The sequence below is a fragment of the Pollicipes pollicipes genome, unplaced genomic scaffold (assembly GCF_011947565.3).
Source record: "Pollicipes pollicipes isolate AB1234 unplaced genomic scaffold, Ppol_2.1 Scaffold_6138;HRSCAF=7277_pilon_pilon_pilon, whole genome shotgun sequence".
Lineage (NCBI taxonomy): Eukaryota > Metazoa > Arthropoda > Thecostraca > Pollicipedomorpha > Pollicipedidae > Pollicipes > Pollicipes pollicipes.
Window position 1 is genome coordinate 2,847,362 of NW_023596818.1, and position 19,167 is coordinate 2,866,528.

Here is a 19,167-nt window from a genome sequence, read left to right on the forward strand (position 1 = left end):
TCCTCAAGGCCCGTGACCGATTAGGGGGCCACCAGCCGACACATGCCTCCCCCTCCCCTGGTAGGCAACGTGGGGCCCTGAGCGACACCGAGGCCCCAACCATTGTTTCAGGGACCAAGACCTATGCAAATCATGGCCCCGGGCTTGCTCATGCTTGGGAAATGGGCCCCCACGGTTAACAGTGACAGGGAGCCAACTGTTCGCTGTTCGTGATCTCTGGCCAACTAGACACCCACATTATCTCAAGCGATCCTCAAACGGTCCGAGAGAACCTCTGGCTAATATTTCAGGTCACGACCCTACGGGCTACGGTTCTATATGTGACCTTCAGCCAGTCCTCCGGGCCTTTGTACTCTCCAACCGGGTCCTTGATCATCGGTTCCGGCGGCCGCCCGGGCCCTCCTTCGTACCTCATGGAGCACTTCCCGCAGTGGGATCGGGCCCCTTACGAACACATGACTCTCTGTAGAGCATTGTGGGCCCCTGACAGATACAGGGGCCTCGACCAGTGTAAATCGCTGGCCCCGTCTTCGCTGCTGATCGGGAAGTGGGCCCTTAGTCCCACATCGACACGGAGCAGACTGTGCAGTACTGGTGGTGCCTGACCGACATACAGACCCGCATCGATTCAGAGGGTCCCCGATCGGGCCAAGGGTCCTCCGACTGTCACTTGAAGGCTCATCCCGGGCATAAAACTCCAAACAGCCTTTCGTGCCCTTAGACCCTTCAATTAGGCTCTTGATCGTCAAACCCGATGGGTCCACGTGCTCTTCGGGTTTCCTCGACCACGGCCTACCGACTCGGGACCCACTGCGGACACAGGGCTCTTTTTCAGGGCCCAGGGTTAGGCTCTGTGTACCCTGATAGACGCTAGAGCCCCTACCAATGTAAATCGCTAGTTCCAGCTTTGTCCCTGCTTGAGAAACCGGCCCTCAGGCCCACGCCGCTGAGGAGCCGGCTGTTAGTTACTGGTTATGTCTGACCTGACTGACCTGAATGTAGTGTCTATGTATCGTTGAAATGAAAACCATTCACATTCCCCGGTATTATCATACCTCCCCGGCTACCATATGAAATGAGCACCTGTTTGACGTTGAATAAATAAACAGTTTCCCCACCGACCGTTACCACGCGTTTTATGGTTCGCACCGAACCAGACCATACGCGAGCTGATCCAGCTCCATAGTCACCACACTGCACAACTGACAAGGCATGCCATGGGATCACGCTGCCGCAGGGACGCAGTTTCAAAGGGTCAAAGCCAGCGAAAAACCTACTTCTGGGCATTTTTTCCTGTTCAACCCTCAGACTTGGTTTATGAAACTACATTCCTGTGCTGCTCTCGAAACCAGTTCTCCATATGAAGACCAATGCAGTGCAAAGGCTAATGCCTCCATGTATTGGTTAATGTATTGGGGCCACGGGCCGTATTGATACGAGTGATGCCCACTACCCACGCGAGGCCTTGGAAAAATGCGAAAAATCCCAAGAACCGTGGAAAACCTGTCTAGAAAAACCGTGGGAGAAGCCACAAGTGTTCCACGTGCGCCATTTTGACCGCGTGCCGGCAGGAGCGATGGTAGCGCTTACAGTGGTCGTCTATAAGAGGTAATAAGAAAGGTAACTAAATGCGTGTTGGTGCTAGAAATGCCATAGAACCATATCACTTTTCTTTTTCTAAATTAAAGAGATGCGGTTAACAGAGACCAATTTCGTCGTCGTGTTCTTTTGAAGCTTGAAGCATGATTATTGCTATAAAGTCGATCACAAACATGGAAAACTGTCTAGCGTGCAGGAAATCCCAATTGGAGCGAAGCGCTTTCCACTGTACCATACTTAGCCAGCCGCCAGCTGTCCCACCACCCCCCGCACCCATCCCCGTTGTACGTCATCGCTAGCGGTCAGTGCCACCACAGCTGCGCACGATTCGCGCATGCGCGTAACGGGCGGGCTCTCAGAACCAATCACTTTGCGCATGCGCAGCCGCGGCGCCACTGTACTTGGGTTTTCATCGGAGTTCGGCCGCCGCTGCCTTTCCGTCGCTGCGTCAGAGGAGTGAGGTCGGGGGCTCCGCCGCGGGATTTTGCCGAAATGGCTGACGCAATCATGGTAAGTGTGGGGGATAAGTTGTAGAGCTGAATCTGATGCATACCATGCATGTGTTTAAGACCGAAAGGTGCGATACTTATGGCAGGACAGCGTTGGATAGTTGTGGACCGACCGGGTGAAATTTTCTAAGTGCCAACATGGCGTCTGCGGCTAAGTCCCGTGATGGCGCCTGCCGGCCGCGTGGGCTAGCCGCGGAACGACTTGGATGCTCGCCTGGTGAATGTGTCGCGGTGAGTCGGGTGGAATTTAAAGCTGGAGGTGGTCGGTGTCGACAACATATTTTCGACGTCTTTCAGATGGAGAACGGCGCGGGCGCATCAGTTCTCGGAAATGGAGGTAAGCTAAATTCCGGTTGAGATGGATCGTTCACGCGAGATGGTAACCGGATGTGCTTGTTACCCACTCAGCTATTGGTTGTTTTTTTATTGATGCCTGCTGAGGATTCGGATACAGAGCAAACCGATCACCACGGATCGGGACCGGAGTCGTCTTTGTTGGTCATTCTCGCGAAGTGCGGGAAGGCAGCGGACGCGTCCACTGATATGCTACACTCACGAGGCACGGGTTTTTAGCTGTGCGCTCTTAATATGGTTTTCCATACCACCGAGTATTGATTGTTATTTCGGCCCGCGCATTTCAACCGCGGAAGCGCAATTAGTATGCCGGCGTGGGTTAAAGCAGAGGGGCCGAATATGCATAGTGTAGATACCATTTGTTATGTAACGTGCGAGCGGCTGTGCGTGGCTGTTTTTCCCGACTTTACGGAGGTCGTGAGGGAGCATTATGCTCGCGATGTTTTGCAATTCGGGGTCTCGAAACGCATCGAGTGACGCTCACGATACAGCGCTGAACGGTCATGGTGCCGTGGCCACCGGGCGGAAAAGGACAACCAGTTTTGACCGGATGCCGTCCGCTTTCGGCAACAGTGAGGATTCTATTAGATATCAGTGAGTTTCCCTACTGGCTGAAGGATCTTTGTTCGGAAGTCTGTGTGTCAAAATCACGGCCGCGTGTGTGCTGTTTGTGCACCAAGATTTTGGGAGCAGTGAACGATTGTTGTGGCGTTGGTAATTATTCAGAATACCTTCATAGGGCATCATTTTCTTTTGTTGAGTACGCACTGCCAGCTCCACGGTCTGGCATTGGACGGTAGCTTGCCGGCGAGAAGCTCGTCAGCGAGTTTCTCGTACCCCGCGACGGTGTCGACACTGACATCTGTCGGCGGCCGCGGTTGCCAGACGGAACGTAAACAGACCAGTCCTGCAAGAGCATGATTGGTAGCGTGAGTAGGTGATTAGATTGTTGCCGCTCCTTCCCGCGAGATGGCAAAATGGAGCTACAGCGAGGTGATTGGAGGAAAACAAGGCGAAAACTGCATTTGTCCTGTTACTGCACAATTATGCTGGGGCTGGCCCGCCCCGCTTTTTGGTTCGGTGTGGTCTTTCGGCCAGCGATGACCACTGACCTTGGCTTTGGACCAAGGAGGGAGGTAACTGTCGGTGAAACACTGATCAGAATAGGTCCTCACCGCCGCTGAGCCGAAGCCCGCACCGGCCCAGCTCCGGAGCTCGTGCGGTTGGCAGGACGGGATTCCCGCCAGCGCTGCCGCGAGCCCACTCATGACTGGTGCCGTGCCACGCTCCCGACTGGGAGTGATTACCGCGATGATTCAGAGCGAAGAGGAAAATGAAGAAAACAGACCGGATGACCGCCGCTGGCCGCTGCCGTTTGTAATGTAGGTGCAGGTGTGCCGGGCGCCGCGAGTTTTCCGCGGCGCCTTTTTCGTAGTAGCCGGATTAAGTTTTGTGAAGCACGAGCTTGCGGTGCGAGGAGCAGCCGATGGGTCGCCTGCCGTCATTGTTTGCGGCCGTGTGTTGCTGTCCGAGGGCGTGGCAAAGCCATGTTAGCAGCTGGCAATGATAGTTAAGATGAGTGTAGAAGACAGGATTTGATCGAGGGACTCTGTGTGCATGTCTTTGTTTCGTGTGGCGTGATGCGCACCTTGGGGGCGTCCATAAATTGCGCTGTGCAAGTTTGACCCTTTTCAACCTCTTCACCTGGTTGCAAACTGGTCCCGCTGGGCGCATATCAAGAGGAAGCCAACGGTGCCTGGCTTTAAGGTTCGAAAGCATAAGAAGATCAGCACCATTTACGGTCACCCCTGAGCGTAAAGTTAAGCTGTCAACCCTCGCTTCACCGCAGTTGCGCTGTACCGAGCCCCCCCCCCCCTCACCCCATGGGTTACACAATACATGATCTGCCGTTGTATTCTGAGGGTGACAACTTAATTCATGGGGTATTATTTGCAATGTGCAATGTCGAGCGTTACTACGAGGCTGATAGAAATGGCTGTTAGAGACTCATTCAGATGTTTGAAATTTGTTTACGATAATTTGCGAATTAATCCAGGGTAAATTAGACCTGTCTGTGATACGCATGATCCCATTTCCCACGACATTTTCGCCTGTCACGGGTTTGTTTCCGCATACACGGCAGCTCCTCAGAGCTGAAATAGGAGCAAGCGCAATAACAGCCGTTGGGACGATCATGCCCCGTCGCGGGCAATAAATGCCAGCCGTATCGGTCGTTAGTATGCTTTACCTGACCGCTCAGCAACTGACGCTCCTTTAAAGAGTCTGGTCAGTTTTAGGCTTATCCCTCTTGCACACTCGCTACTTAATTAATTTTTATCTTCTTTTGCACGGTACCTCATTTGACCAGGCTTGGGCGCAGTTCAGACGGCCTCGTAAAAAGCTTGCATTCTTAATCAATGATGACCACGCCTGTCTATAGGTGGTAAGCCGGGGTTTGTTTCGAGCAGTTTATGATGTCGCGCCCCCACCCTACGCTTATCGGGCCACACCGGCAGCTAGCGGCGCTGTTATAAGTGCGTCTGTGCGTGGCTGCGACCGGTCGCTATCGATCTAGAAAATCCACGGCACGTGGATTATCCAGGTCAAGATGTCTGCTCGGATGTCGGTTCGAATCTCCGCGATACCGGGCGTGGCCGTCTGTTGCCCCTGCAGGATGTCGCGACCGCTTCCGAGACACCGGCAGTGTTGGTCTCGCTCGGCCAGCCCGCGGTCGTGGCGCGTGGCTGATACAGCCGTTCCCAGTGCTTCCGTCCGATGGTTCACCTGGAACACGTGACACGCTGCAGGCCGTGCGTCACCGCCCGGCACGTGACCGGCGGCGCGGCGCGGCGTGTTGTGGCGCCGCGCCGCTAGGCGGCGGTGGCGGGCCCGGGAAGAGGGCGCTCGCGAGCTCGGGTCCCACGCCGTCCCCTACCGCCCCAGCGCCGGCGCGCGTGGGCCGAGCCGTGTGGGTTTGCGGCACGGGCGCGCTTGTGCACCAGTTACGTTGATGAGGGCAGTGATAGACTTCCCAGTGTGTGCGTGTGTGTTAGGAAGCTGAAATGTCACCTGGGGCGGGGGGACGTTAATTGATGACTTGGCGTGCGCTTACTACACGCTGCCCGGAAGCGTTCACTCCCGAGCTTCGCTTGGGCGATCTGAGTGCTGTTGCTGAGCTTCCTCGCACCTTGTGCTGCGACCACTGCGACGCATTGACAAACGGGATCTTCAGGTTACAGCGGCAGCATGAACGGGGACGTGAAGGAGCACAAGTCGGAGCACCGGTCCAAAGAGCACAAGTCCAAGCACAAGAACAAGCACAAGGACAAGGACCGCGAGCGTAGCCGCGACCATAAGTCGTCCCAGTGAGTTGCCGCCCAGCGTCGGCATCCACGGGCGCCGCTCGTGAATGGGGCTGCAGCTGGCGATCAGCTGCGGCGTGTCTGGGTTTGTTTTTGCGGAAGGTTTTGTTGCGGCACTTCAGTGTGTTTTTATTGGCTGGCTGTGGACAGCCTGTCTGTTGCATTGAAGCTGTTTGAGTCACAGCTGAATGTATGCATGATGCTGTGTAGTCCAGCCACGAGGTAGTTTGCATCAAGTTTTTTGTCATTTGTACTATGGTACTTAAAAACCCATATCCTGTTTTGAAATGAATTTGTTTTGGTACATAGAGAAGTGATCACTTCACTTCTTTTCTCTTCACTTCCTCACTTCATGTCTCGCTATGGCCGCTTTTGGCATATCAGGCTGGTTTTTGTCTGGATGATTTTCTACCTTGCTGATGGGACTCGCATCATTACTAATGGACTATTTTTCTTGTGCAGCAAAGATAAGCACAGAAGCAAGGAACACAAGTCTCACAAGTCCAGCTCCAAAGACAAGGACAGGCACAGCAGTTCCAGCAGAAGAGACGGGGACAAGGATCGGCACAGGGAAAAGGACAAACACAGAGATAGACATCAGGAGGACAAAGAGCACCACAGATCGAAAGAGATTCAAGATGAGATTAAGCAGGAGGTGCAGGAAGAGGAACCTCAGGCTAGTGTGCATCCTGTATTCATATATATTGTTCATTACATATATTCAAAATTGTTTTTATATGGTTTCTGAACAATGCAATGGTGTATTGTGTAATTCATGCCATGCACAATTATTGTTAAGTGCTTTGCATTACCGCGAGAAAGCCTTGTATAGTTAAAATGTTGCATGATATAAATTGATTTGTGTTACCTAAAACATTTTCCTTTATGGCACCTGCTCCAGTGGTTTTTATTTGTCATAATTTCCTCTTGTAGTTCTTAGCGACCAACGTTGTGCATTGTGAGCCAGCCAGTACTGAAGCCTAAAGTCAGCGGCAGCACGCCTGTCACGTGTCCGACCGCCAGCAGGTGTACGAGGAGCAGCACTCGCTGCAGAGGCAGGTTCTGGACGACTCTCAGGACTTCACCGACGGCGACGACGAGGACCGGCTGGTCATCAAGGAGGAGCTGCCGATGGACAGCGAGGACGAGCAGCCGCTGGTCAGTGGGGCGGTCGTCAGAGGGGCCCGTGCAGCGTCCTGTCCCCAGCTTGCCGGCGTCCGGCCGCCGGCCTGGCGCTGGTGCTGGCGCCTAGGTGGCCTCCCTGGTTATCGGGACCAGGAAGAGCGGTCTCGTGCAGTCTAGCCGAAAGGACGTGGCGTTGGCGGCATCTTGGAGCGGCCATTTGTGGTACTTATCTTGACGGCCGGCGTAGCTCACTTAATAGGGTCTGGTACACTTCCCCGTAACCCTCCTCGGAGTGGGGAGCCGAGGGAGAAGCCAACGCTGCGGGCAGCGGGCTTAAATCGGGTTCCGGGTGTACCGGGTTTAATCAGTTTTGACGGCTGGTCCCATAGATGTCTAATGCTACCGGGTCGGAAACGGCCGCGCCTAGAGTGCCAGGCAGAGGGATTCATGGATCGCTTCAAGCTGAACCCGCGCGTATAAGCGGCCGGGGTATGGTTTAACGATATCATCCACGACGCAAACAAATGAAGCGTTGTTTTTAGCTGATGAACGTGTGCGTTTCACATAAGGGGACCGTCACAAAACAAAACAACCGATGCAGCTGCGCATCCGATAAAACTGGTGGGACGGGACGCTGGAAAACGGCATTGAAACGCTGACGCTGAGAGTTCACAGCTCATGTGACCATGTTATGCGCGTCGCTTTTGTAGCCGCTCGCTGAGGCGGCGCGCGGATTCGGCCAATGCGCGCTTGTGTTAAAAGTAGCACTGCGAAAAGAGTTGATTGATCGCAGTTTATAAAGATTGCTGTGAACCCAAAGATGCGAGTCATTAATTTAGACAAATGATAAATCGGACCACATTCAACTGAAGCATGCAAGGGAGACTCGGCCGCAAATATTTTACTTCCCTGCGGCTTAGGCACTTGTCAAAATTAGTCAGGGCAAAGTTGTGAATGAATATTGAGGGGTGATCTGACGTTATGCCGTGCCTGATAACGATGAATTGTCAGCGATGGTAAAGCGGCATGCGGCGCACCGCAGACCCTGTGCAATCACGGGTATAAGCTGTATAGTTTGAGCATGCTGTTGTACAATATGCGGTCACCGTGCTAGTAATACGCCGCCTGCCGCAGCCGCGGTTCTTGACCGATTGCTGTCTGCCTGTGCTCTGGCAACATAAATGAGGATCACAGCAGCATATCAACCCAAGCCCCGAACGGACTAGATGATGCTGAACAGCGGTTGACTTCAGCGGTATCGTTGCATCGGCCGGTACCAACGCAGCCGGGTGTTCCCGGACCTCGCTGGAGCCGGCGTAGACACCGAACCCATGAGACACAGCGCAGCAGCCTGTCTCGCGAGAGCCGATGTAACAGCCGATCCCACCACCCACTAGTCGAGCTCAGTGTCCATTGGTGGGAGCTGGAGAACTTAGCTCACTGAAGGAAAGTGTAAATATCATAATGTAACCGCGGAGTCACTGTGTAAGTAGTGTGCGTGTGGGGGGGGGGGGGGGGGCTAGCACGCTTTGGTCTCGAGTCTTCTTTTCGTGTAACCCCGCGGGATACTGTTTCGTGTTGCCTGGAGTTGGGGAAGGGGCCGGTGGGGGTGAGGGGGCGGCATTGCCGTGTCCTAATCTACTGCCCGTGCCATGGGGCCAAACTGCAGTCATTGGAGTTGCATCAGTACAATAGTAAATGTGATCAAGGAACATGCAAAACCATAAGGAGAGGGGCCCAGCCTTAACACGAGCATAGCAACGCCCAGAGGCATCATTTCGCTAAATCCAAAATGCTTCGGATGTGGTTTCTTACCATAGTGAGGTGGGGGGGGGGGGAGGGGGGGGGGGGCGGGGAATATTCCATCTGGGCAGCACAGTACCGGGCATGAGCTTTGCTCCACGGCGTGAAAAGCTTTGGTTGACACTGCTCAGTCCCTTAAATCCCGATTTAGGAGCAGGTGAGCAGCCAAGGGAAAGGCCTGGAGCTCTGGTGCCCCCCGTCCCCTCAGGCCCAGATTTTTTGTTACCCCCCCCCCCCTTATCGATGGCTGGTGGCAGAAGTGACAAAAGCCCGGCGTGATGCAGTGGCATAGTTTCTTATTCAGTTAGAGTGGGGGCTCAGCCCTCTCCCCGCACTTGTTGAGGAGAAAATGGGCCAAATCTGGGCGGAAACACGTTGTTGGCGTATTCTTGGGTAGGTTGAGCCATTTTTCACTGTCCCCCCCCCCACACCAATTCATTTTGCGAAACTACCCTCGTGGCGTGATGCATGCCCACCGAGCTATGGGCCCCATCCCTTGAAAAAATCCTGGCTGCACCCTGTTCGGGGGGCATATGATGTGTACGAAAACCGGAACAGCAGAAGAGGTACTCACCCAGGCCTATGACAATGTTCACGTGCACCCTGTTGCGCGGTGTGAAGATAGCGAAGTAAAATGCCCCCCCCCCCCCCCCCCATCTCCCAAGAGGATATGCGTGGGTTGGCGAACACCGAATGGTTATCAAACGCAATTGGCCAAGATGCACCAGTCCAAATTTTTCTCAGATTCACCCCTGATAAGTGGAGATCGCATTCAGTTGCCAGATAGACAATCCAGGCTGCTGTCCATCAAGAGCTTAAAGCGTTTTTATATTCTGTATGCCAGTACAAAGACAATACCGGCGTGCACCAAGTGTAGGTACCGATCAATTGCAAGATTTTCTCCGCCTGGGCCCGTACATGCTGATCTATAATGGCAGAGGTGCGTGGACTACCGCGCTGTGGGAGGGGGGGGGGGGGGGGGGCGGTGGGGCTCAAGTACTCCCGCAACTGCGAAAAGCTGCTTTTTCGGCCAGCAAGTAGTTTTGTTTGCCCACATTTGCCTACGAGTCCATACCATTTTACAGCTAATGACCGTATTTGGATCACGCACGCCTGCTAATAATTAAGACCCGTAACATGGGTGTTGTCGATCTAGTGGTATTACGCATCTGTGGTCGACGCCAAAAGTTTTGCCGGCGGCGTTCTTGCGTAAATGGTGAAAGTGATCATCGCCTCGAAAGATGCCGGCGGCCGATGCCACGTTCGAATTATTTTTCCTTCGGTGCGTTGTGTGAATTCCGCTGGCCACGAAGACTTCCGTTTTTTTTAAATTCCTGCGATCGACCCCGAAAATCGTCGGTAATTGTCACGACCTGTAATGAGAAGTACCCAATTAGTTTTGCAACTTACCCATGCAGTCCACAAACAGGATCACAAACACAAGCATCGCAGTTACAGCCTTTTCTGGTACCCAGTCATGCCGGCCAGCCATAGTTTGAAGACCTGGAGTCAAACTGTCAACCGACGATAAAGCGCAACCAAGGTCGTTCGTTCTGGACTGTGCAGCAGATGAAGCCACCCCGTCCTAGGATGTCCCCATTAACGGGACGTCAGCGGACCGCGGACGTGGCATGAAGTCAGCTGATGTATCACAAAGGGATCGAAAACACTGATGAAGAACAATTGCACAGCGCGCATGGCGCCGTTCAGTTCGGCGGTCGCAGGCGTCGGCGCTGACGCCTCAGTCAAGTAGTCAGGCGGGGTCGTGTCCTGGGACGTCGATCTGGCGGCATGGTGGCCTACGGATGATGTGGCCGCTGCGCTCGTGGAGCGGTACACGTCTCGGCGGCCCGACACCGGCGCCATCGCTGCGGCGAGCAGTGCTCTGCGATTATCCCTCTTGGTCGGAAGCCGTGTCCTGTCTCCTCGCGGCATGCATACTGGTATGATCGTACCCCCCGCTCGTCATCTTGCAGTTGTTTACCAAACGTCCCGGTAGCTGGGGGGGCCATCGCGTGTTTGCGGTCGTCCTGTGTGGGACGGTTATCTGACTATGTGTGCTGGCGGCAAAGGCGGCTACAGCACGCGACGATGTGGGAAATGTGACCAGTGTGCCAGCCGTGTTCAGCTGGTCAGTCTCGCCTGCCACGCCGCGGTTTGTTCCGGCGACCGCTTATCGCGTGCCCGGCGGTGGCGTGATCTAACCATGACGCCGCAGCTCTGCGGGGCGCTCCCCTCCGTGGCCGATGCGCGTCCGGCCATCCGGCCGGACCCCGGCCGGCGCCCGTCTGACCCTTCCCCGCCGCCGCTGTTCCAGTCTGCGCGCAAGAGGCCGGCCGTGACGCTGGGCGCCGGCGACGAAGACAGCGAGGAGGACATCCCGCTGGCCGTGCGCAAGAAGGCCATCAAGGCCAAGCGGAAGGCCGACTCGGACGACGAGTACGAGCGCAAGCCGGTACGTGCGGCGTCGTCTAGGGGAGGCGGCCGGGGCCTGGGGGAAGTCGGATGTCGCCGGTGTAGGCGGACGGGGCCCGTGGGCAGGCAGGCGTCGCCTGGGGGAGGCGGGTCGGGGCCATGGAAAGGCAGACGCCGGTTGCAGTGTGCTCTATGCCGGCCAGATGTCTCCTGGACAGATGCTCAGTGTTGAAAAGTGTTGACTAAAATTGTCAGACGTCTGAAACTGTTGGGAAAATGCCCAGATTGACCTGTTTGCATCAGTCAAGTGTTGAATATCATCCCTGTAATGCAATATAAGTTACAGGGATGGTACTTCAAGGCACTGGCATTTGACATAAACCAGTCAATGCTGAAGCTGTGATGACTGCTTGGCATAAACGGATTGCAGGGACAGTAATGTAAACCAATTTGTCCTATAACAAGGTTGTGTACTTGATTTGTCATATCTGTATTATTGGATGTGTGATAATGCACCTATATGCATCTGCATAACAACACTTGCAAATGACTGAAAGGAACGGTCGTGCCTATTACGAGTCATACCCAGTAGTCCCCGGAGAACGAGTTTAATTTTAAATGTCAATTGGAACATCTGTTGCAACATATGCACACCACACTTTGATCAGACACTTGTATCTACATGCTCTTCTTGTTTTATTTTTTATATTTTATTTACTTCTTATTTTAGCTGAAAAGTAAACGGGACTACATCGTGGTACACAATAAAGTCACAAAACGAGAGGTATAGCAGTTTTCTGAGTTTTTGGTAGCTTATGCCGGTTGAAAAAATCAGAAAGCAGTAAACAAGCCGCCCTGGTTGACTGTCCCGGTGTTAAGGGGTTTCTTGTGTTGCATCCATGGCCGTTTGACTGCAATGGTTTGTGTATGAAGCGGTGCTCGTCTACGTGGTGACCAAGAGCCCAGGAAGCGGATTGATGTGCATTTGGCTCACGGAGGCACCTGGTCGTTATTTGACGCCGGCTGCTCCGTTTCCAGCCCAAGAAGGTGAAAAAGGAGATGAAGAAGGTAAAGCCAGAGACGCTCAGCCCCACTAAGAAGAAGAAGGCTGAGGAGGAGCAGCAAGTCTGGAAATGGTGAGAGAGCGCGCGCGCTGCGTGTGTTTTCGGAGGGCGTGAGCTGCAGCCAGAGCTGTCGGCCGCCGACAGTGAGAGTGGGTCTGTGGCGATGTACGCCGACTGCTGAGTCGACGGCGTAGCGGACGACGGTAACCTGCCGTTGGCGGGGTGTGCAGCTCGGGAGGTGAACCGTTCGCTGACGACGGTGTGGCGGGGCACGGGTTCGAACCTGGCTAACGGCCTATTTTTTCATTTTCTGCCGCAGTGGGCGCGAGAGGCCGCGAGGACGTGCTTTGTATGGTTTTAGTAGCGCTAGCACAGCGATCAGCTGCCGGGCGTCCGCGTGCTGACCTCTGACGTTCGGGCGGACCTATGTAAACCGCCGCGTCCCGGACCCGGCCCTGGCACTGGCACTGGCAGCGGCACTGGCACTGGCACTGGCACTGGCACTGGCACTGACCCGGGCCCTGGCTCTGACCCCCCGGACCCGGACCCGGACCCTGAACCTGAACCTGATCCTTATCCTGAACCTAGAACTGACCCTGACCGTGACACCGGCCCCGACCCTAACCCTGACCCTGACCCTGACCCTGACGCGGGCTGCCTCGTCTGCCAGGTGGGAGGAGGAGAAAAAGGACGACGGCGTGAAGTGGCGCTTCCTGGAGCACAAGGGCCCCCTGCTGGCGCCAGAGTACGAGCCGCTGCCGCACCACGTCAAGTTCTTCTACAACGGCCATGAGATGAAACTGTCGCCCCTGGCGGAGGAGGTGGCCACCTTCTACGCCCGCATGCTCGACCACGACTATACCACCAAGGAGGTGTTCAACACCAACTTCTTCCGCGACTGGCGCAAATGCATGACGGAGAAGGAGAAGGAGAAAATCACAGCGCTGAAGAAGTGCGACTTCACCAAGATGGCGGCGTATTTCAAGGTGGGCTGGCTGGAGCTGGGGCTGGATGCACAATTTATTCTCAAAGCTATAACATCGCTTTCTAAAATGAAGCGACGTTATGGTCACTTGAGCCAGCTCTAAAGTTTTTAACTAGCAAGCAATGGGTAAAACCGGAATGTAGCAAAAACTACTTTTAGCCACCTGAAGCTCCACTCTGGGACCTAATTTAAGTGGCACACAGTGATAATTGTACTGCTCATCATTTTTGATGTGGCCCGACCTTATGTTTCGATTCAGCGCGGTTCTGGGGCGTGAGTGCTGGGGTAACATTCGCCTGCGGTCTCTGTGTATGGGCGCTGCCCGTCGTCCGCTGGTGACACCTTCGCTCCCCTTACTCGCAGGAGAAGACGGAGGAGAAGAAGGCCATGAGCAAGGAGGAGAAGAAGAAGCTCAAGGAGGCGAACGAGGTCATCACCAAGGAGTACGGCTTCTGTACTCTGGACGGGCACACGGAGAAGATAGGCAACTTCCGTGTGGAGCCGCCCGGTCTCTTCCGGGGCCGGGGTGAACACCCCAAACAGGTGTGTGCATGCGGCTGCCCATGTGTGTGCGTGTGCGTGCGTGTGCGTGCGTGCGCGCGTGCGTGTGCGTATGCGTGTGCGTGTGCGCGTGCGCGTGCGCGTGCAGTTGTGGGGGATGTATGTGAAATGTGCGTTGGCGTGTGCTAACAAAGTCATATTGCAATGTGCAAATATTTTTACTTGATTTTTTGAATGGACATGTATGCTTGGGTCGCCTAAAACGACCTTGTGGTGTTAGGTTACATTACTCATTACCCGCATGACATTCCGAGATTCTGGATTGAGTCGGAAGGTCCACGGGCGCAGAGTCAGATATTCAGCAGCCCGAAGCCGGCATCACACGTGACTGTAGCGGCGAGGCAGCCGCGGGCGCTGCGGGGTCGGCCGCGCCGGCCGGCCGGCCACCGTGTGGCCCAGCGCCGACAGCCGTCCCTCGGCCGCCGACAGGGCATGGTGAAGCGGCGCATCACCTCCGAGGACATCATCATCAACTGCAGCAAGGAGTCCGAGGTGCCCAAGCCGCCTGCCGGTCACAAGTGGAAGGAGGTGCGCCACGACAACACTGTCACGTGGCTGGCGTCCTGGACGGAGAACATCCAGGGCCAGATCAAGTGAGTGACTGGTGCCAGGGGAGCAGCAGGGGGGCTATGCCACGTGGTTTGGGCGCTGGAATGCCACGGGGCGATAGGCGAGCGTGCGTATCAAATGCTTGCTGCTTGACATACCCATAAATTCCCTTGCCGATTCTTATTTGAAGGTTGTGGGTAATTTTGACGCATGACGTGTCATTGGACACAGTGTTCACGTGCTCTTGGTGTCCAAGTCAAGACATTGTGCCATATTTTTTTTGTAGTTTTGTGCTATGTTCGTACCGAAACGTTATCTTTTTGCACTGTGCGCTGGCTTCAAATGTTGGAATGCGATGTCTCGGCCCAGGACGGCCCGGGCGCCTGTGTGCTCGTGCACTTTGTGCGGCTCGTGCCGGGCGCTGCTGACCCCGTGTTGGCGGCAGGTACGTGATGCTGAACGCGGCGTCGCGCCTGAAGGGCGAGAAGGACTGGCAGAAGTACGAGACGGCGCGCCGGCTCAACAAGTGCGTCGACGAGATCCGCGAGTCCTACAAAAACGACTTTAAGAGCAAGGAGATGCGGATACGGCAGCGCGCTGTGGCCATGTACTTCATCGACAAGGTGAGTGGTGGGGGCCGCGCGCCCTTCGGCGGAGCGCGCCCTCCCGTCCGTGTCACGTGATGAGTCAATCCCTTTTGCTCTCATACGACCGCTGCTGAGACCACTGCTCTCTGAACGTGGCCGTAGTCGCCGTTGGCGGCCGCTGGCCGGGCACTGTCTGAGCCGAGCCTGTCGCTCTCCCCGCCAGCTGGCGCTGCGAGCCGGAAACGAGAAGGACGAGGACCAGGCGGACACGGTGGGCTGCTGCTCGCTGCGCGTCGAGCACATCAAGCTGGAGGAGGAGCTGAATGGCAAGCAGTACGTGGTGGTGTTCGACTTCCTCGGCAAGGACTCGATCCGTTACTACAACGAGATCTCCGTGGAGAAGCGCGTCTTCAAGAACCTGCAGCTGTTCATGGAGAACAAGGGGCAGGGGGATGATCTCTTCGACCGGCTGAGCGTAAGTGCGGTCGGGGGTGCGTGTCTGTCAGCCGTTGCGCGGAACTTGCTAAGCTCGGTGGGATGCCGCTGCGCTGTGCCGTTGGTTCGTCGTCTCGATGGTCCCGCGTCCCGCGCGCGCTACCTTAGCACCTGCCAAAGACGTGTGACAAGGGCGGACGGGCGCCTGGCCACTGGGGACGCGGGCGGCGTGTCGTCACCGTTGTCATCACACGCGTCGGCACCGGTCCTAGCTCCGTCCCTGTGCTGCAGACGATGATCCTGAACAAGCACCTGAACGAGCAGATGGAGGGCCTGACTGCCAAGGTGTTCCGCACGTACAACGCGTCACGCACGCTGCAGGAGCAGCTGGACTCGCTCACCGAGGCCGACATGACGGTCAACGAGAAGGTGAGAAGGCGGCCCCGCCCGGGCCGAGTCAGCCTCCCGTCTCCACACTTGCTCTGCGGATGGGGTCGGCGGTTGTGGCTTGCGGAACAGGCGGCCTTCGGGAGCGTTTGAGTGGCGTTTCGCTCGCTCGGTGCGTGTTGGGGTTGTTCGGTGAGCGCTCATGAAGTGCGTTTTTGTTTCTCGTGGGCGATCACCGGGCGTCCGCGCAGCCGGTGTGACAGGGTCAGCGCCGTGACAGTGTGTTCTCCCGGCAGATTCTGGCGTATAACCGCGCCAACCGAGCCGTGGCCATACTGTGTAACCACCAGCGCGCCGTGCCAAAGACGTTCGAGAAGTCGATGGAAAACCTCATGAACAAGATCGCCGAAAAGAAGGAGACGTTGGCCGAGGCGGAAAAGCAGTACAAGGCGAGTGACCTCTCGGCGTCAGGCTGCGTGCATGACCTGTGGCCCCCGACGAAATGAATTGACTTGACGGCGATCCCACTCATGCAGCATGGGCTACAGTTGTGTCGAAGAAGGTGTAAAAACTGCAGCGACTGTCCATGTTAGAAGTTCCAGCCATCGTCACAATTTTCATCTGTCCAGGCCCATGGCCAATCCCAACAGCTCGAGGAACCGTTCTTGCTCGGACCGGTACTTCCAGCGGTGTCTGTCCCGAGTCGTATGTCTCTGCCCCGAGTCGTGTGTGCACCCTTTCGCGCCGCACGGTGCTGTTTGTATTAGGATGGATGGAGCGGTTTACCGTCACAATAAAACGCGGCAAAATATCCCCAACGACCGCCTTGCTCATCGCCTTGAGCGCTACGCTGGCGACGGAACCAGCTCGCCGGCGTGCTATGTGGGGCGGTGCGCATGCGCAGACCACCCTGGCGCGTTGACTGCCGTTGGGTATTATATTTACTCTGTCTCGGGTCGCTGTGCTGTGCGAGGCTCGCAGCAGGGCTGCGTCCTCGCCCTGTGTGACGTCACCGCTCTCTGGAAGATCGGCGAGGGGGCTGGCGGCTGACCCCGGCACCGGCTCACCTGACCGGCGCGCTCTGTGTGTGCCGCAGTCGGCGAAGAAGGCCGCCAAGAGCAGCGTCAAGGAGCAGGCCGTCTGCACCCAGAAGCGGAAGGCTGTGGAGCGGATACGGGAGCAGCTCAACAAGCTGGAGCTCTCGGCCACCGACAAGGAGGAGAACAAGGAGATCGCGCTGGGCACCTCCAAGCTGAACTACCTCGACCCGCGGATCTCGGTGGCTTGGTGGGTGACCCTCTGGCCGCGCGGGGAGGGGGAGAGGGCTGGCCGCCGCCGTTTGCACTGATGACCATTGGATGAGCTCTCATAGCCGATGTGATGACACGATCCCGCTGAGCCCCGGCGGAGGCCGTTCGCCGCTCTCCGTCAGCGGCGCTCGCTCACGCGCCCGCCCGCCCTCCCACCCGCAGGTGTAAAAAGTGGGACGTACCCATTGAGAAGGTCTACAACAAGACGCAGCGCGACAAGTTCCGCTGGGCCATCGACATGGCCGGCCCCGATTTCGTTTTCTGAGCGGCGCCCAGTCGCCGCTGCGGCCTAACACCCGGACACAGGAGCCCTGGCCTAGTGAGTCTGTCGCCGTAGCCGGTGCTCCGCTCGCCCGCTCGCTGGCTGGCTGGCTCCGTGCAGTCGGCGCTTGCAACGACGGAAAGTTGCGTGATGCTGGCCGGTTCTTGTCTGCAGTTAATTATCCCATTGCGGATAGTGCGGTGGGGACGTGGGGCATGCGCCCCTGATTTGTCGTTGCCTTCGCACGCCGCCGCACTCGTGCAGACTTCCGTGATGACTATTGGATGAGCTCTCATACCCGCTGTGCTGACGCTATCCCGCTGAGATGGCGCCGCGGCCGCGGGCTGCGCCGTGCCTCTGTCCCGCCTCTGAGCCGCGCCCCGTCTCTCGCCTGCAGGGACATGGGGAGGCGACGCCAGCCGCGCGAGACGCCGCCACGCGGTCGACGGCGGCCGTCCGCACGTCTTGTGTGTATGTGTGTGTGTGCCTGTGCGGCGGCGCCAGCGTCAGGCCCGCCGCGTGAGCGCCATCTCTGGACGGGCGGCGGAACTGCCCGGCAGGCCGGTCTGGCCGCACAGGGTGCCGAGTTGAGAGACTGAGAGAGCGCGTGCGGCGGCCGAGCGGTGGGCGGGCGACGAGTGACGTGTAGGTACCAGACACAACATTTTGTGATACTTGTTTTCGCGGCCGGGGAGTAGGTGAAAGGGGCGAGCCGGGCCCGCCCTGAGCGCATGTCCGAGAAATGACTGAGCTGTATGGCACGTTAGGAACTCACTCTATTGCACCCGTATTGGTGTTTTCTGGCTGGGCCCGTGACTGTGGGAAATGTCTTCCCTGGCCGGGGATAGGCGCGGCTCGACAGCGGCGCTCCAGTTTTTTATTGTTTATTCTCCCATGGTTTGAATCCGCCGATCCTGTTCGCTGTTGTGTTGGGATTGTGATCTTGCCAGTTTCAGGAAGCATAAATTTGGACATTATTTAAAGACCAGCCCGAGCGAACACCGTACCATTTGCAGATGAACTCGGTTTCGCGAAGCGATCCCCAGTATTGGGCTTTAATAGGAAATGACCTGGTCTTTCAAGACCCAAAGCTGTTTGGCTTTGAGAGCCTGGACGGCTGTCGGAGACCGGGCGCCAGTGGACAGCGTTGCCAGCTCTTCGCGGCCGGCGCCGCCTAACCTCATCAGCATGCATCAGAGCAGATCTGTGTATACATCCGTCTCACACCGATCACTAATAAACGCCATCAACGCTGTCCGGTGGTGAATACATGCAGGCGGATGAGGCGCGCGGTTGTGGTGGAGGCTGGGTTTTCTGGACGCGCTGATTGCAATGGTCATATTGCGCCCACGTCATGAGATGATTTCCGAGATCCGTAAATCGCTGAGACTCCCACGTCTGCTAAAAATAGAAGCAGGCCCGTGGCAAGCAAGCGAGAACCGTCACCAAAACTGTCCTGACGGGGGAGAGATGGGACGTGCCGTCCGAAATGAAGCAGCCGCTTCTCGGTGAGCCGTGGACGTGACTGGACACGACTGCGCTGGTGCGCCACGGCTGCGCCCGCACGGCCTGTCCATGTTTGGGACCTCCGGACGATGAAGACGTCAGATATGAAATGCAGTTGCGGGCGCGGAGGCCCTCGGCGAGGTTACGACAGCTCGCAATGTTAGCAGTGGCATGAGTTAGCAATTTAAGCAGTGGCCAGAGCTAGCAATGTTAGTGGCGAGAGTTAGCGATGTTGGCAGCGGCAAGAGCAGTTCTCAGTAGTGATCACACGGGGTCAGGGGGTCGGCAGTGACCCGACAGCCTTGGTGTCGGACAACCGTGACTCCGTGGCGGGGCTGCCAGACACGGGGTCAT

At 56.5% G+C, this 19,167-nt stretch overlaps 1 protein-coding gene across 2 annotated transcripts; it reads left to right on the plus strand.

Moving 5' to 3' along the window:
• The first annotated feature begins 1,995 nt into the window (after positions 1-1,995).
• LOC119105670 (DNA topoisomerase I, mitochondrial) lies at positions 1,996-18,592 on the plus strand. 2 transcript variants are annotated; one of them, XM_037229138.1, is made up of 17 exons: positions 1,996-2,109; positions 2,406-2,445; positions 5,695-5,827; positions 6,287-6,500; positions 6,851-6,982; positions 11,070-11,207; positions 12,206-12,303; positions 12,902-13,217; positions 13,580-13,759; positions 14,207-14,370; positions 14,772-14,949; positions 15,137-15,388; positions 15,640-15,777; positions 16,032-16,184; positions 16,832-17,022; positions 17,208-17,364; positions 17,705-18,592. In XM_037229138.1, exons 1-16 carry the CDS (start codon positions 2,092-2,094, stop codon positions 17,308-17,310), a joined length of 2,448 nt encoding a protein of 815 aa, XP_037085033.1. In that variant the 5' UTR covers positions 1,996-2,091; the 3' UTR covers positions 17,311-17,364; positions 17,705-18,592. The 2 variants fall into 2 exon arrangements, with proteins under 2 accessions (XP_037085033.1, XP_037085034.1); XM_037229139.1 differs by lacking the exons at positions 1,996-2,109; positions 2,406-2,445; positions 5,695-5,827; positions 6,287-6,500; positions 6,851-6,982 and adding an exon at positions 10,466-10,695.
• Positions 18,593-19,167: the final 575 nt, after the last annotated feature.

What these genes read in the sequence shown, in the direction of transcription:
- LOC119105670 (XM_037229138.1), top strand. An exon ending in TGCAGGAAGAGGAACCTCAG is followed by an intron (nt 6,501 to 6,850) that starts GCTAGTGTGCAT and finishes GACCGCCAGCAG; the next exon opens with GTGTACGAGGAGCAGCACTC. An exon ending in AGATGGCGGCGTATTTCAAG is followed by an intron (nt 13,218 to 13,579) that starts GTGGGCTGGCTG and finishes CCTTACTCGCAG; the next exon opens with GAGAAGACGGAGGAGAAGAA.